The following is a 15,459-nucleotide window of genomic DNA, read 5'->3' as shown; positions in this document are numbered from 1 at the left end:
GCTGCAAGTTCACCTACCTTATTTCTTATACTTCTGGCATTGAAGTATACACACTTCAATCCACCCTTCTGTTTAGAGGCACCCTCCTTCGAGATCGCTGCATTATTCATAACCTCCCTACACTCAAGGTCCTGTACCCTAAAGCTACAGTCCAGGTTCCCATGCCCCGGTGGAGTTAGTTTAAACCCTCCCAAAGAGCACTAGCAAACCTCCCCCCAAGGATACTGGTGCCCCTCAGGTTCAGGTGTAGACCATCCTTTTTATAGAGGTCCCACCTTCCCCAGAAAGAACCCCAGTTGTCCAGAAACCAGAATCCCTCCCTCCTGCACCATCCCTGTAGCCACGCATTTAACTGCTCTCTCTCCCTATTCCTCGACTCTCTATCACGTGGCACGGGTAACAAACCAGAGACTACAACTCTGTTTGTTCTAACTCTGAGCTTCCAACCTAGCTCCCTGAAAGCCTGTCTGACATCCTCACCCCTCTTCCTACCTATATCGTTGGTGCCAACGTGGACCACGATCTGGGGCTGCTCCCCCTCCCCCTTAAGGACCCGGGAAACACGATCAGCGACATCACGTACCCTTGCACCTGGGAGGCAACATACCAAACGTGAGTCACTGTCGCCCCCACAAAACCGTCTGTCTGTACCCCTCACTATCGAGTCCCCAAGAACTATCGCTCTACCTTTCTCCACCCTTCCCTTCTGAGCAACGGGGCCAGGCTCCGTGCCAGAGGCCTGAACCTCGTTGCTTGCCCCTGGTAAGTCATCCCCCCCACAAGTATCCAAAACGGTATACTTGTTCTTTCCCCTCTCACCCTAAACCTATGACCTGTAGTTCTGGACTCCCCCACCCCAAGGAAAAGACCTTGTCTATTTATCCTATCCATGTCCCGCATGATTTTGTAAACCTCAGCCTCTGACGCTCCAGGGAAAACAGCCCCAGCCCGTTATGCCTCTCCCTAATGCTCAAATCCTCCAACCCTGGCAACATCCTTGTAAATCTTTTCTGAACCCTTTCAAGTTTCACAACATCTTTCTGATAGGAAGGAGACCAGAATTGCACGCAATATTCCAACAGTGGCCTAACCAATATTCTGTACAGCCGCAACATGATGTCCCAACTCCTGTTCTCATTACTCTGACCAATAAAAGAAAGCATACCAAACACCTTCACTATCCTATCTACCTGCAACTCCACTTTCAAGGAGCTATGAACCTGCACTCCAAGGTCTCTTTGTTCAGCAATACTCCCTAGGACTTTACCAGTAAGCATATAAGTCCTGCTAAGATTTGCTTTCCCAAAATGCAGCACCTCGCAATTATCTGAATTTAACTCCATCTGACACTTCTCAGCCCATTGACCCATCTGATCAAGATCCTGTTGTAATCTGAGGTAACCTTCTTTGCAATCCACTATGCCTCCAATTTTGGTGTCATCTGCAAACTTACCAACTATACCACTTATGCTCACATCCAAATCATTTATGTAAATGACAAAAAGTAGTGGACCCAGCACCGATCCTTGTGGCACTCCACTGGTCACAGGCCTCCAGTCTGAAAAACAACCCTCCACAACCATTCTGTCTTCTATCTTTGAGCCGGTTCTGTATCCAAACAGCTAGTTCTCCCTGTATTCTGTGAGATCTAACCTTGTTAACCAGTCTCCCATGGGGAGACTTGTCAAAAGCCTTACTGAAGCCCATATAGATCATATCGACCACTCTTCTAAATTGTACAGAATATAGTCCTAAACCGCTCAATTTCTCTTCATAAGACCAACCACTGATCTCTGGAATCAACTTAGTGAACTTCTGAACTGCCTCCAATGAAACTATATCCTTCCTCAAGTAAGGGAACCAAATTGAGTGCAATACTCCAGATGCAGCCTCACTAATGCCCTGTCCAGTTGCAGCAAAACTTCCTTGCTTTTATATGCTGTTCCTTTAGCAATAAATACCAAACTTCCATTTTATTTCCTTATTACCCACTGTACCTGCTTACTAGCGTTCCATAATTCATGCAGGAGGATATCCAGATCCTTCTGATCTGAAGCATTCTTAAGTTTCTCACCATTTAGATAATAATTTGCCTTTCTATTCTGCTGACCAGAATGGATAACCTTGTTTTCAACATTAAATTCAATCTGCAAAGTTTTGGTCCCTTTACCTAACCTATCCATATCCAATTGTACATTTTTATTTCTTCAGTGCAATTTACTGTCCCACCTATTTTTTAGTGTCATGTGTAAATTTGACTATAGTACATTGTATCCCTGCATCCAAAGTCATGAATATAGATTGGAAACAGCTGGTGCCCAAGGACTGAACCCCATTAGTTATGTCTTGCCAACCACAAAAAGATCTTACTATCCCAACTCTCTGCTTTTTTTGGGGGGTTAGCCAATCCTCTATCCAAGCTAACAAATTACATGTAACCCCATCTGAACTTATTACTGTGCCCCACTGCAGGACTACTGTTTGGGGACTTGTAGATAACTTCTGCTAGGGAATTCATTCCCTTGCTATTTCTGACATCTACCCAGACTGATTCTAGGTCTTAATCTCCAGTGAGGAGAAAGTGAGGACTGCAGATGCTGGAGATCAGAGCTGAAAATGTGTTACTGGAAAAGCACAGTAGGTCAGGCAGCATCCAAGGAACAGGAGAATCGACGTTTCGGACATAAGCCCTTCTTCAGGCTTATGTCCGAAATGTTGATTCTCCTGTTCCTTGGATGCTGCCTGACCTGCTGCGCTTTTCCAGCAACACATTTTCAGCTTAATCTCCAGTGCCTATATCATTTCCCACTACTTTTACCAATAAAGCTTAACACCTACTTTTCCTTCCTGCCTACCCTACTAAAACAGTGTACACTTGGATATTCAATTTCCAAACCTGGTCTCCCTACAGCCATGGCTCACATCTCTATTTGTGAAGTTAAGTCACTAATTTTATTCTGAACGCATCATGCCTTTAAGTTTGATATAATTCCAAGTTCCCCTACTCCTGTACGATTCCTTGGTGCAATTTGAACATTAAGGGACATTCTGTCCCTTCCTCTTATTATATAAACATCTCTTTTATTAAATCAAAGTGAAACACACTAAATTGAAAAGTTTAGAAGGTCAAGGTTTTAACCTCAACAGCTTAACTTTTGATAGCAAACAGTAATTGCTCCTGCATAAAGAATCCAATTATTTCCTTTCTCGTGTCCCTTTGCAAATACCATCTCTTTTATTTTTAATAGGATTTCCTGGTTTCCTACTTGCTGAAAGACATAAACATAAGATCTCAGTACAAACTGATTCTGAACAAACTAAATACTAGTTATTTGATCTGGATAAGTTGTTCGCTAGTATGTGATACCACTTATTCAATGAACTATTGGATGACTGATCATTTTTCCAAATGTTTGGAACCACAAAGGTCCTCTCACAAGAAGGAAAGTAGTGCTATTTCGCAATGAACAAAGTTACCACATTACAATAAAAAATATTGCGGCAAGCAAAATAGTAACAATTAAAACAACTGTTTGATTAAAGTTGACAATGAGCACGTTAGTCCATGTAACATTTCCCTACCAAAAATAAAAGCATGAATTTTTTTCTCCCCTCAACTTTATTTATTTACCATTGGTATCAAATACACTGCAACCTCTCCAGTGCAGAATGTTGGAAACCAAAACATTTCTGGACTTTGGAATTTTCTCATTTTTTAAAAAATGATGTTAGAGTAACTAACCATTCATGTATGAACCAGAAACACTAACTATAAACATTTACCACATGAGTAAAACAAAGGATTAAACATTATAAATAAATCGTAAAAATGGTTTTACTTATCCAAGGATAAACCTTTCATGTTTTCCAAAAGTCCTGTACTAAAATGATCCTGAGTTGCTTGAGTCCTTTTGAGAGGATTTTCATATAACTTGTATTTCTGAATACTTTTTTCCAAACTAGAGAAGTTATAATTCTCCAGAGTTATATATGTATTAAAAATTAAGATAATCATGAGCAAGGAAGACAACCAGTGAGGGCAGTTCTTGATATGGGCCACATGGAAAATGGCAACACTCTTAATTTTCCATAAAACTTAAATTATAATTGAATTATGATGTACTTACTTTTGCCCTACTGGGTCTTTACTTGACTCTCTCACATTCCATAACTGAACAAGTAACATGTTTTAACTCTAGAGCCAAAATGGATTCAACAAAGCTTTGAGTTAATACTTTAGAATACCAGTATAAAATATTAGAAAATAGGTTTATATTTCCTAAAAAAAAGGATTAAGTATGAAACAGGTAATTAACACTTTTATAAAAAGTTAACTACGAATTATTTCACCTGAAAATAAATATTTTAGTTCAGGAATTAATCCCTCAAGCAGAATACAAAGTGAACATCACAACAATACACATTTTCTATATTGAGATACATCTGATTTTATGTTAAAGCTATTTAGTGCAAATCATAAGAACATGAATTCAAGTCTGAAACAAATATCTGTGTAATTATGGCAGAAAAAAGGCTTCAATCTAAACATAACTGAAGGGCCAACATTTAATTCTGATAGTTCTAGATGATTAGCCAGGTTATAGATTCAGTTTAAAACTGACCACAGATAATTTTGTGACCCAGATTGGGTTTAGGTTCAAAACTACAATTCTCAACACAGCAACATTCTGGGTTAGTAGGAAGTATTGAAATGGACATTTTCCCACTTACATCACATTGTCACATCTCCAGGTGCACATGTAAGTGGCATTGACGAACCCAAGTGGCCTTGACAGAATACAGCAGAGAGGGGGCGTCTTCCTCCTGAGGGAATCTAGAATTAGTTTAAAAATAAGGGCTGTCCTTTTTTAATGATGAAAATAAGGAATTTCTTCTCTCAGAGGGTTGTTGATCTTGGTAATTTTCATCCAAAAGTGCAGTGATGCTTGGGTCAGCATGTACTTTCAAGGTGGAGTTCAACAGAGTTTTGATTACAAAAAGATTGAAGGGATTTGGGAGCATGGGTTGCAGGCGAGAAACTTGTGTTAAAAAACATTAGCTATGACCTTATTGAAGGACAGGGCAGGCTCAATGAGCTGAATGGCCTTCTCATGTTCCTATTGCTTATAAGTTTATGATTTTAAAAAATCAGGCAGTAAAGTCTTCACACATTATTTTGCCTTTAAAGAAATCCACCAAAGAGAGAAATTAGGTGCTGGAAATTGTACATGCCCTGCAAGAGTGAGTGTGGTGGCATGTGGGGTGACTTTATTGGCAGGATTATAATCTTAGTTTCTCTGACAGTAGGTTAAGATGCAGATAAGTCAGCAGCATGTTGAGCCACATGCCAATGCTTTATTCTCACTCCTAATACATTTACATGCCATGAATATTCAATAACATACACCTTTTTCATCTTGAAGGTATGACCCAATTTTAAAGTCAGTAGTATACCAGGCTCAAGCTAGTTTAAAGCTGGTATGCAGTAGATTGGCTTCTGGAGTAGTTAAGGCCAACAGTTTTCCTTCCTTAACTCTATGACACAAGAGAGGGGATCAGGAAACTAGCACCTTGCCTGGAGGCTTGGGCCAGCAAAGGGGAATCAGTGGTGAGGGACAGGACGGAGTGGACAATATGATGGGGATGAATCATGTCAGAGTGAAATAGGAAATGTTTAGTGCCATAAATGTGATAAGGGGTAATGGTCAATCAAGCTAGGAAAATGAGGTGCCCAAAGTCAATATTGTCCAAACAGGTAACCATCCCTGGGGTTAACAAAGACTTCTTAGTTCACCCGATTACAGTAATCCCACTGAATATAAAAGACATTGTCCAAGATTGATGCATAGAAAGAAGCATCAACTGAGTCTGTGCTTCTTCCACAATAAAAGGAAATGACCTTTTCTCTCCTGTAACCATCAATACATACCAAGAGATGTTCAACAAACTTAGTGCTCTGAGCTAGTTTCAACAAATAGTGATGATGCGGATTATTCATGAGTGTAATTAACATGAAATATTTACAAATGAAATTTAGTTTGAAATATATCTATGGCACCTCTGTGCTCTGAAGTCTTATATTAGCGACCATGGAGTCGGGCACGAAAGTTGTGGCAGCTGTATTGTCTGACATTGAGGTTTTGTTTGTTTTTGTTATCCTCTCGTGGGACATGGATGTTGCTGACTGGGCCAGCAATCATTGTCCATCCGTAGAGCACTTGAGAAGTTGGTGGTGAACTGCCTTCTTGCACCACTACAATCCACGAGGACTCACAATACAATTAGAGTGGGAGTTCTGCTCCACAACAGTGAAGGAACAGCGATATACTTCCAAGTCAGGATGGTGAGTGGGCTTGGAAGGGAACTTGCTGGCAGTGGTGGTCCTAACTAACTACCTGTGGCCTTTGTTTTTCTGGATGGAAATGGTCGTGGGTTTGGGAGATGCCCAACTGTAACTGCAGCATTATCAGCTGCTGGCAGGTTTCAACAATGAAAAGGTTTCCCTGCTACATGAATGCATGTTTCCCACATGTCACACAAACACTAAATTTTAATTGTAATCCAAAGAAATCATAAACAAGACAATTGGAATTGGTGCACACTTTCGGTTACATCACTGGGAATGGCACACTGTTGACAAATTCTCTCCCTCCTATCCTTGATGTCATGAGGCACACAAAAGACAAAACTTGATGATTTTTTAATATTTATTCCAATCATAATTGAGCTTTTCATTTATCAGCTTTATACAGATGCAAATATGAAAGATCAGAACACTGTTACAAATGAGAAATGCCTCATGCCTTAGTTGTTTAAAAATTTTAAATTGCTGATCTCAGATGCTTTGTACACAGAAAACAGCTAACACTAAGACTTAATTTGCTGTGTGTTTCAAAATGCATGACCTATAGCTGAGCATTTCATATTGAATGTCTTATGTGTACAGTGAACAAATTATCCTATTTGTATGTTAGGTTGTAATATCATGCAATCTACAAATATCTGAAGTTAAACGTAATGGCTTGGCACTATATAGTTTGTGTTCAGCAACAGGGTTACTTTGACACTCCCACAAATTTTTCATACGTCTCAAACACACCATAAATAACTGATTCATTACAAGTTGTCGTATTTACTGCAAATGCCAACCCATTCTTAGCAACAGCAGCAGTAAGGAAAACAGATTATTGCTAGGTTCCAATATGTTGCCTTTAAAATTAGTTCTGGTCTTGTGTTCCTGTTCAGGTAATGAAACTGAGAAATATATATAATTTGGAGATGCCGGTGTTGGACTGGGGTGTACAAAGTTAAAAGTCACATAACACCAGGTTATAGTCCAACGGGTTTAATTGGAAACACACTAGCTTTCGGAGCGACACTCCTTCATCAGGTGATAGTGAAGGGCTCAATCCTAACACAGAATTTATAGCAAAACTCACACTGCAAATTTTTGCTATAAATTCTGTGTTAGGATTGAGCCCTCCACTATCACCTGATGAAGGAGAAATATATAGTTTATCATATATCAGAACATTTTAAAAAATCTTGATTTCTTGATCAACAAAATTAATATTTACTTTCTCAATACCCACAGAATGCTGTATTTAATACAATTGGAAGTTACTAACAAATACACGGCTTGGAAATCTATAATTTGTTCCAAGTCAACATCTATGTGAATATGAAAATAAACATAAATAATGTAGTTCAAACAAGAAATATCTTAGAAACATATTATGCGAAAACAACCTTTTGCTTATACAAGTTTCCTGATCAATTTTTAATCCCTAGAAAAATGATATGTGTTGCGTTCCTTTAAGAATCCTGAAAGTACAAGGTTTTCTATATTACCTAATCACTTTTAAGATGACTTTTAATTTAGAAAGATTTATCACAAACAATCAATACTATAAAAAAGGATATTTTAGGAAACTATGTTAAAGACATTTGCAGACATTTGGCAATGGGGAAAATAGTATGAATTATTCAGACATGTCTGGACATTCATATCATTAATACAGTCAAAACCATTTATATTGTCAGTAAAATGGGTCAGTGGGAAAAATGTTGATAGTATCAAGTTATAAAGGACCAACAGCCAATGCCAACAGAATGTTCAGCATGCAAGTAAATCCATAATTTATTGGTCTGGAGACGTAAGACTGACACTCTAGAAAGCATTGGCAAAGACACACTGAATGTGTCCAAATGTAGTGTCCATTTATCAAAAGACATAAGCATTGAAAAGTCTTCAAAGAGGATTAAGAAAGATAATAATTTTAAAACAGTCCAGGAGAGGTTAAAGTGAATTTGCCAGGGAAAATAATAAATTAAGGTACAGCATAAAAGCAATGAGTCAGAAAGGGAAGAGTTGAGGAAGAATGTTGGATGCGTTCTGAAGAAAGGACACTGGACCTGAAATGTTAACTCCTGTTCTTCTCTCCACAGATACTGACAGAATGCTTCCCCTGCAATTTCTCTTTTTACTTCAGGAATAATTTCTTCCCGAGTTTCAACTTTTATCAAAATAAACAATAATTGCTCTCATGAACAGACAATACACAGGCACACAATATTATGTTCCATTGCTGTGAATCAACAGAACAGCAAAAGATGAGCCAAATATTAAAATCACTAAACGTTTGCACAAGGTGACTTTTAAAAGTTACAGTGATCTTGGAGGCATAACTACAATGTAAGAAATCTACAAGTGCAAGATATCTCAAATAAATATAACACACTCAAGTTTAAAAACATGCAGGATGTTTATTTATTAATCATCCATTGATGCCCTGAGGTGGCACTGCTAGACTTGCCATCTTTAAATGCTCCAGTTGAGAGCTGTCTGGCACAAGCATTGGCCTCTACTTCAGACAGCAGGTTGGTGTTGCACTGCAGTGACATATTAGCCAAAATAGACAAAAGATGTGTTATTAGTGAATCAGATAGGTTTTTGACTATAATTTAACAATCTCATGGTCACTTTTACTGACACCAGCGTTTTACTTCCAGATTGCTTGAACGGAATTCAAATGGGATTTGAATTCAAATTCTATTGATTAGTTTAGATTTCTGGATTTTTAAATGAACCCTGGTGGTGAATCCTCTACACAAACTAGTGTTCTATTATTCAAAGGATGAATGAGTATTTTACCAGCAAGCACCAAAATGATATATTACTTCATAGCTATGCTTATATGAAGAACTCTTCAATATGCTCATTTTTCAGTTTAATTTCAAAGCAAAAAAAGAGTTGTAGCTACCTTGAATCTCTTGTTAAACACAACTTAAATAACAACTAAAACAGAAGCTATTTTGGTCATGTTTCATTATACACAAAGCAACTGAATTTGCTACATTTGAAGTGAATAAAACAGAACATAATCCATGTGGTCTTTACTCTTCTTTGCACCAGTAGCTTCATCTTTCTGAATAAAATGTGTGAAATCTGGATTTTTGCCTCAGCAAAGTCAGCAGAATGCTTCAATTAAGAATATTTCTAGAAATCAGCCTTTTTCATATTCTCCACTCTTAAATTAAAATCTTTGCTCAATCATTGCCAAAGTTATTGGGCAAAAATTTATCAAAGATTTATCACCAGAAACTGGTGTTCTAGGATTCTTAATAAAGATGGTTTTGAAGATACAAAGGTAATAACATAAGGTGCTGGAGACACCCAGCAGGTCTGGCAGCATCTGCGGACAGAGAAGCAGAGTTAACATGTTGAATCCAATTCAACCCTTATTTGGAACAAGTTTGAAATATTTGCTCTTTTTCTCTCTCCACAGATGCTGCCAGAACAGCTGAGTTTCTCCTGCACTTTCAGTTTTTATTTCAGATCTCCACCATTGACAGTACTTTGCTGTTATTTGAAAGGGTAACTTTGATGAACCAACAAACTTGTTGTGGTACAATAGGTTTCTGTGTATGAGATCTCCTCAATATAAATAGTGGCAATAGATCAGCAATTGCAGCTGACCTTTTGCCTACATAAAGAGAAAGCAGATTAGCAACTATTAGCCACTCTTGTACATTTCTAATAAGTCCACTAGAAAGAGTTGTCACTCATAAGCTGTTTAACTAGCTTTCTTTGAATGGTGTATTTTGACCCCAAAATAGAGAAATAAAATAATTCAAGTGTGATATAGTTAATTATCAAAAACAAAAGAGCACACGAGAAGTTAATTCAGTCCACACCATTTCCATACAAAATGTACTGAAACTGACTTGTTATTTATCCCTGAAAAGAAATAATCTGCTAAAATATTTTGTTGGTCTCTGTAGGTAATCCGTCTAACTTGATTCCCATGTCATTGCAATTCAATCCTGGCTTATTGCTCTCCACAAGCAACAACTTGTAATACTACTATATGTTTGATCACTCCAGATGATCAAATATCAACCATCTATTTTTGTGAATGAATCAGTTGACAGAACATCAGCCTTTTTTATAGGAGCTTATGTTACAAGTCCATGGCATATGACAAAAAAAATTAATCTTTAGCACCTCACATAATCATGTCTTTCTGAATTTTACAGACATGATTTATGTTCGCCCATCCCCCTTTTAATCTATTGTCTATTGAAACAATGCCTCCATTACTTGAACCTAAGAATCATCCCAAAGGAAGTGAGAACTACGGATGCTGAGAGCCCCCCTTGGGTCACCCCCTCATTCCTGATGAACAGCTCATGCTCGAAACGTCAACTCTCCTGCTCTTTGGATGCTGCCTGACTGGCTGTGCTTTTCCAGCACTACACTTTATGACTCTGAGAATCATCCCTTCAATTCTACCCAGTTTTTAATGATCATGAGCAAGATTGCATTGTGCAGAATGCACATGGTAACTTCAAAAATGCGAAATTGCCATAGCCATCCATTGGAATTGTTCCTGTAGGAGTGCAAATGTCTGAAGAAACAAAATTTTGATATACCTGGCACAACACCACTGTAGCTGTCAGTGTGTGGTAGTCATAAATAGCAAAAACTGGTCAAAACGTTCTCTCTATAAAATGTATGTTGCTGATATTGGCCATTCTATTTAAATATAAAATATTGCCTTATTTGTAATAGTGTTCATCAGCTATTATAATTCCACATTTCTGGCCTTAGCAAATGATAATTATTAAGGTGAAGGAGATATGTTGCACTCAAACCAGAGCTTTTTCATCAGTATCATGTTATTACTATCTTGTTTTTCTAAACAGTTATTCCAGACAAGCATTAAGTGCTGTTGGGATAACTGCTTTGCCAAATCATGAAACAACCTTTATACATGCAAATCAACTGCCATATTTTAGATCCTGCCAACCAAGACATACAGGGAGTGTTTCTATTTGTCTGTAATAGAATTAACACTTTCTTTGGAGGGACAAATCCATTTACCCAAGTACAGGATACTTGGGACAATAGATTGAGCCAAATCTTAGAAATCTATATTTCCATATATAATGACAAGATATTAACCAAATTAACTGTGCAGCTTAACAGCACAGGAAACTTCTAAATGTTCTACTTCTTGTTAAGCTAAAGCCTCCCTCGCATTAGGAATAATATTGGCTTGTATGGCTGGAGACAACTAAAAAGAATCCCTGCTTCTAATGATTACTCCAACTGTCAAGCGTGACCTAAAATACAGTGAACCTGCCCTCATTAATGTCACCATGTAAGAAAACATTACCGTGATTCTGAACATAAGTGTCATATCAAACTCAAAAATTTAACTGTTCCTCTCTTTCTCTGTACAGAGGCTGCCAGACCAGTTAGCTGAGTTTCTCCAGCACTTCTTGTTTTTATTTCAAACCCCGCTGCTTGGTCGTTCCACCATTTGGCAGTACAGTTTCAGAAATTCCTCTATTTTTCTGTATCCAATCATGGGTTCAGTACAACCATACAATCTCTGGATAATATAACATGGTTGGATACATGGCCTACATGGTCTTTCCAGCAGCTATAAACCATTTCAGTTTTCTAGACAATTAGAGAAGATTAATCTACCTCAGCATGATGGCTTCCAAGTCCAGGGCCATGTTCCAGATTTACTCATCAAATGATTGATCCAGATAACATGAAGGATTTCAAAAAGGTATGCTTGAAATGAACCAATTTTCACTTTAAAGTACTGAGTTGCAGGTTAACTTAACCCAATTATCTCTTTTCTGCCACAAATCTGCTGCTGTGTTTAGTCCTGGGACTATCAAACATATTTATTATTTGTGCGACTAGCCAATGATTTGGACACGTGAAATAGATGTGAGCCTTGGCTTAGAAGTCGCACTCTGGCTTCAGCCAGGTCCCGAGTTCAAGTCCCTTAGATGCATGCTGCTGCAAATGTGGGAAGACACTGTTTCACTTGCACCCTTTAGATGAGAGGTTTAAAAAGGTCTGTTGGAATTATCAGAAGATGATCAGGGCCAGTCTTCTGGCCAATATTTGTTCTGCATCTTAAATGGAGTTCTTACATTTTCTCTCATTACAGTTTTGGGAATTTGGTGTTCACAATTTGATTGTGACATTTCCGACAATACAACAGTGACTAGACTCTATGGTTAAAGCAGTGGAAGACTTCTTCAAACCAGCAGCCTAGGGAGTTTGCTGTGAAAAGCAGGCCAAAGGATTAGAATTGACACCAAGAGATGCAAGGGCAAGCATATGAACATGCTCACATTGTTTAGGCACATACCATCATATTGTATATTGATTATTGAAGAAAAGCAAAGAAATGATACATGAGACAATGGGACCAGTATGATTCACAAAAATCGCAATGATAGCTCTGACCTTTGTTGAGAGTGAACTAATGCACCAAGAATGGATTGCGGCTATCAATCAATGCCTGATACCAGCAACAATGTGATTTAACCTTAGAAATGGCAGGCTTCTTATGTTTATTTCAGTGGCAGGTGGAGTTTAATTTGTGAGGTGTTGCACTTTGGAAAGGCACATTAGAGCAGGACTTATACATTTAATGGTAAGGTCCTTGGAAGTGTTGCTGAACAAAGAGACCTTGGAGTGCAGGTTCATAGCTCCTTGAAAGTGGAGTTGCCGGTAGATAGGATAGTGAAAGAAGGCGCTTAGTATGCTTTCTTTCATTGGTCACAGCATTGAGTACAGAAATTGGGAAGTCATGTTGCAGTTGTACAGGACATTGATTAGACCACTTTGCAATAGTGTGTGCAATTCTGGTCTCCATCCTATCAGGAAAATGTTGTGAAACTTGAATGGGTTCAGAAAAGACCTTCAAGGATGTTGCCAGGGTTAGAGGATTTGAGCTATAGGGAGAGGCTGAATAGACTGGGGCTGTTTTCCCTGGAGCATTGGAGGCCGAGGGGTGACCTTACAGAGATTTACAAAATCATGATTGGAATGGATAGGGTAAATAGACAAGGTCTTTTCCCTGGGGTGGGGGAGTTCAGAACTAGGGGGCATAGGTTTAGGGTGAGAAGGGAAAAGATATAAAAGGGACCTAAAGGGCAACTTTTTCATGCAGACATTTGTGTGTATATGGAATGAGCTGCCAGAGGAAATGGTGGAGGTTGGTACAATTGCAACATTTAAAAAAGCATCTGGATGGGTATATGAATAGGAAGGGTTTCGGAGGGATACGGGCAAAGTGCTGGCAAATGGGACTAGACTACGTTAGAATAACTGGTCGGCACAGGCTAATTGGACCGAGGGGTCTGTTACCATGCTGTACATGTCTAGGACTCTATCAATGGAAATGGTGTACGGGGATATAGGGGAAAGGCGGGGGCAATAGGCAACAGCGCAGGCAAGATGGACCGAATGGCCTCCTCCTGCACCATCATAGCTGGGCGATTCTGGCGCCTTTGCCAGCTTGCAGCGTTCCTTCCAGCGGCACCCACACAAACTTCAGTCAGGAAACAACCAGCTGCAATTCTCCGTCTCTCGCACAAGGCGATGGGTTTCCCCAGCTGTCGATTAGCCGCGATGTCCGAGCTCTAATGGGAAAGCAAGTTCGATTTCTTACCTGCACAATAAACCCTTAAACTAAAATAAAAATCACAATCCGGCGGTTGCTGGAAATCTGAAATGAGTACACAGAAACTCAGCAAGTCCCGGCAGCATCTGTGAACAAAATTAATGTCCCCAGTCCGATATGATTTCCTCAGATCTGGAGAAGATCAAACAATCTGCTCAGACTGTGCGGCTATTTGTGGGCTCAAACAGAAAACGTCCAGCGCTAAATAATTGCACGTTGTAATCATCTCAACACAGAGAGAGAGAGAGAAAACAACCGCCTCGAACTGAGTGTGGTGCTAAGAATGTGTATTTAGCAGAAAGCGTAAAGTTTCCAGCACTGACTGAATTACCTTCAGCATCCGGATCTCTCGGAGAGCGATCTTCTTAATAACCGGATCATCCTCAGACTCCACAAACTTTTTAATCGCCACGATCTGGCCGGTGTCTTTATTCCTGCACTTGAACACCACGCCGTAAGAGCCCTCGCCGATCTTGGCGATCTTTTCGTATTTCTCCATGCCACCGGTCTGTCCCTTTCACCTGCAGCTCAACACCTCCAAAGCTATAAAATGGCGCGGCCGAAGCCGAGTGACCGACCGACGGAGGCGCTTGGAGGAGAGGCAGACACAGAGAGGGAGACGGGGGGGGGGGGGAAAGAGGCTGTACTGCCCGCCCGAGAGCCGCCGCCAAGTCAGCGGGAAATTGTTGCTGCTACTGCTGCTGCCCTCCTTCCTCCCGCGGTCTGTCACTTGGGGAAGTCTCTCGCACACAGTAACCCGCTGCAGAGTGTGAGCAACAAGCTCAGCTTCTCCACTCGGGGGCGGAGCCTTCCCACCTTCAGCCGAACCCTGGCATTTTATACATTTCAGTGTGTGTGTGTTTTTTTCCTCATAAATATTGTTCCAATGCAGATTCTCTGCAGAGCTCACAACCCGCAGCAATCAGTCCGAGGGCTGCGGGGACAGGCAATGGATTGAGAGCCACTGAGCAGTTTCTGCAGAGTTTAGACACAGATATAATGGGCCGAATAGCCTCGTGTCAATTAAAAAAACCCAGAAAATAACCAGGCACACTCGGCAGATCAGACAGTTTTCAGTGGTCATTAGCCACCGCTTTCAAGACAGGGTCAAAAAAGCAGATCCCCAATTTGCCGCAAAATTGAATTTTGAACTAAGGTTTGGCCTCTAACTTAGGGGAAAGTGAGGACTGTAGATCAAAATCGAGAGTGTGGTGCTGGGAAAAGCACAAGAGGTCAGGCAGCATCGGAGGAGCAGAAAAATCAACGTTTCGTCAAAAATTCATCAGGAATTAACTTAGCCAATTAGGTCCATGATTTATTAGTTACGATACCAACACCGTTTCACGCAACAAGAGGTACCTGAGCTGTTGAGTTTTCCCACTGCTAGTTCTTATCTCTATTATGAGAGATTTGGTCACTCAATCACAACATGTTTGGACAGAAACAACATAGATTT

At 39.7% G+C, this 15,459-nt stretch overlaps 1 protein-coding gene across 1 annotated transcript in view; it reads right to left on the bottom strand.

The window, feature by feature from the left end:
• Positions 1-14,727, bottom strand: part of cdkl1 (cyclin dependent kinase like 1 (CDC2 related kinase)) — a 38,060-nt gene extending 23,333 nt beyond the window's left edge. The window contains exon 1 of the mRNA XM_060828457.1: positions 14,335-14,727. Within this exon, the coding sequence (XP_060684440.1) occupies positions 14,335-14,502 (168 nt within the window). The 5' untranslated portion in view covers positions 14,503-14,727. The remainder of the gene's footprint in view (positions 1-14,334) is intronic.
• Between the last annotated feature and the right edge of the window lie 732 nt (positions 14,728-15,459).

This window comes from Hemiscyllium ocellatum, chromosome 8 (assembly GCF_020745735.1).
Source record: "Hemiscyllium ocellatum isolate sHemOce1 chromosome 8, sHemOce1.pat.X.cur, whole genome shotgun sequence".
Taxonomy (NCBI): domain Eukaryota; kingdom Metazoa; phylum Chordata; class Chondrichthyes; order Orectolobiformes; family Hemiscylliidae; genus Hemiscyllium; species Hemiscyllium ocellatum.
The sequence above is the reverse complement of the archived record's forward strand: the minus strand, read 5'-3'. Positions and strand labels throughout refer to the sequence as shown.